This window comes from Pteropus alecto, unplaced genomic scaffold (assembly GCF_000325575.1).
Source record: "Pteropus alecto unplaced genomic scaffold, ASM32557v1 scaffold392, whole genome shotgun sequence".
NCBI classification, from domain to species: domain Eukaryota; kingdom Metazoa; phylum Chordata; class Mammalia; order Chiroptera; family Pteropodidae; genus Pteropus; species Pteropus alecto.
The window spans coordinates 1,426,609-1,428,808 of NW_006431933.1; the positions used below are offsets into that span (position 1 = coordinate 1,426,609).

General features: G+C 38.3%; 1 protein-coding gene across 1 annotated transcript in view; it reads left to right on the plus strand.

Moving 5' to 3' along the window:
• Positions 1-1,923, plus strand: part of ZNF157 (zinc finger protein 157) — a 31,963-nt gene extending 30,040 nt beyond the window's left edge. The window contains exon 4 of the mRNA XM_006906888.1: positions 433-1,923. Coding sequence (XP_006906950.1) covers positions 433-1,658 — 1,226 coding nt within the window. The 3' untranslated portion in view covers positions 1,659-1,923. The remainder of the gene's footprint in view (positions 1-432) is intronic.
• Positions 1,924-2,200: the final 277 nt, after the last annotated feature.

Below are 2,200 nucleotides of genomic sequence, written 5' to 3' on the forward strand. Positions count from 1 at the left end.
AAGAGGTCAGAAGCAAACAAATACATAATGTTTGGTGGTGAAAGAAAATCAATGCAAGATAAAAGGACAACAATGGGATATGTGCTTTTAGGGAATGTGGTCAAGGAAGACTTTTTGGTGAGGTTAACATTATTCTACCAACATCAGTGATTTGAGAGAGATGGAGCCATGTAGATTTTGAATATTCTGGATAGAGAGATTAGTAAATGCCAAGCTTAGTCTGAGAGCTATGTTCTAGTAATAGAAAAGACGCCATTGTGGCTTAAGGGTGGGTGGTGAGAATGTTAAGAGGTGGTATCAGAAAGTTAGTTGGGGTCCAAATTATGTAGAATTTTATAGGCTATGTTAAGCACTTTAATTTTATACTGTGACAAGGAAAGCCATTGTTGGGTTTTGACTGTAATAATGATATGATCTGATTTGTTTTTAAAGGGTCTCTCTCACTGCTGTGTGGCAACAATTCTGTTGGGGGTAGTGCATTCAGGCATGATAATGACCTACTTCAGCATCAGAAGATTCAAACTTTGAGTCAAACTCTTGAATATAATGTATGTGGGAAAGTTTTCTACAAGAAAATGGGCTTTGTTGGACATAAAAGGACATACACAAGAGATAAAAACTTCGAATGTCGTGAATGTGGGAAAACGTACTGCAGGAAATCAAACCTTATTGAACATCTGAGAATACACACGGGGGAGAGACCCTATAAATGTGGTGAATGTGCAAAAACCTTTAGTGCAAGATCATACCTCATTGCTCATCGTAAAACACACACAGGGGAAAAGCCCTTTGAATGTAATGAATGTGAGAAATCTTTTGGCAGGAAGTCACAACTCATTCTACATCAGAGAACACACACAGGAGAGAGACCCTATGAATGTACCGAATGTAGGAAAACCTTTTCTGAAAAGGCAACCCTCATGATTCATCAGAGAACTCATACAGGGGAGAAACCCTATGAATGTAGTGAATGTGGGAGAAAATTTCGTGTTAAGATATCTCTTACCCAACACTGGAGAACTCACACTGGGGAGAAACCCTATGAATGTGGTGACTGTGGGAAAAACTTCCGTGCAAAGAAGTCCCTAAATCAACACCAGAGAACTCACACAGGCGAGAAACCCTATAAATGTGAGGAATGTGGGAAATTCTTCAGAATGAAGACGACGCTCAACAATCATCAGAGAACTCACACAGGTGAAAAGCCCTATCAGTGTAATGAATGTGGAAAATCTTTCAGGGTGCACTCGTCTCTTGGAATACATCAGCGAATTCACACAGGAGAGAAACCTTATGAATGTAATAAATGTGGCAATGCATTCTATGTTAAAGCACGCCTCATTGAACATCAGAGACTGCATTCAGGAGAGAAACCCTATGAATGCAGTGAATGTGGAAAAATCTTTAGTATGAAGAAATCCCTTTATCAACACCAGAAAACTCACACAGGAGAGAAACCTTATGAATGCAATGAATGTGGAAATGCCTTTTATTTGAAAGTACGCCTCATTAAACATCAGCAAATTCACACAGGAGAGAGATCTTTTGAATGTCCAGAATGTGGGAAAGCCTTTTGTCGGAAAGCACACCTCACAGAACATCAGAGAACTCACATAAGCCGGCCCTTGTTTTGTACTATGGACAAAGCTTCTCTATGAAGACTCCCCTCACCATTTGATAGAGCTCTTTGAACCATCAGATCACCAGGGCACAGAGTGCACCTGTAACAATTTGGCTCTTACATCAGTGTGAAAATATGTCCTGATATTCTTAGGGGATAGCTCATTTTTTTCGATTTCATTTGAATTTCTCTAATTAGTGGTGAGGTTGAACATCTTCCTCTCTGTTGATTAGCTGTTTGAGTTTTCTCTTCTGTGCATTGGCTGTTTATATCCTTTGCTCACTGTTTTCTAATGGGCTGTTTATCTTTTTTAAAAAGCTTTTTCACGGTTTTATTGAAATATAATAGACAATTAGTTGTTTATATTTACATTGTACAATTCAATTAGATTTTTTCAATTATAGTTGGCATATAATAATATACCAGTTTCAGTTGTACAACCTAGTAATCAGAGATCCACATAACTTGCAAAGTGGTCACCCCACTAAATCTAGTCCCCCTCTTTCCTCTTTACATATTACATTCTTAACCATCTTCCCCATGATACACTCTACATCTCTATATCTATTCTGCAACTAT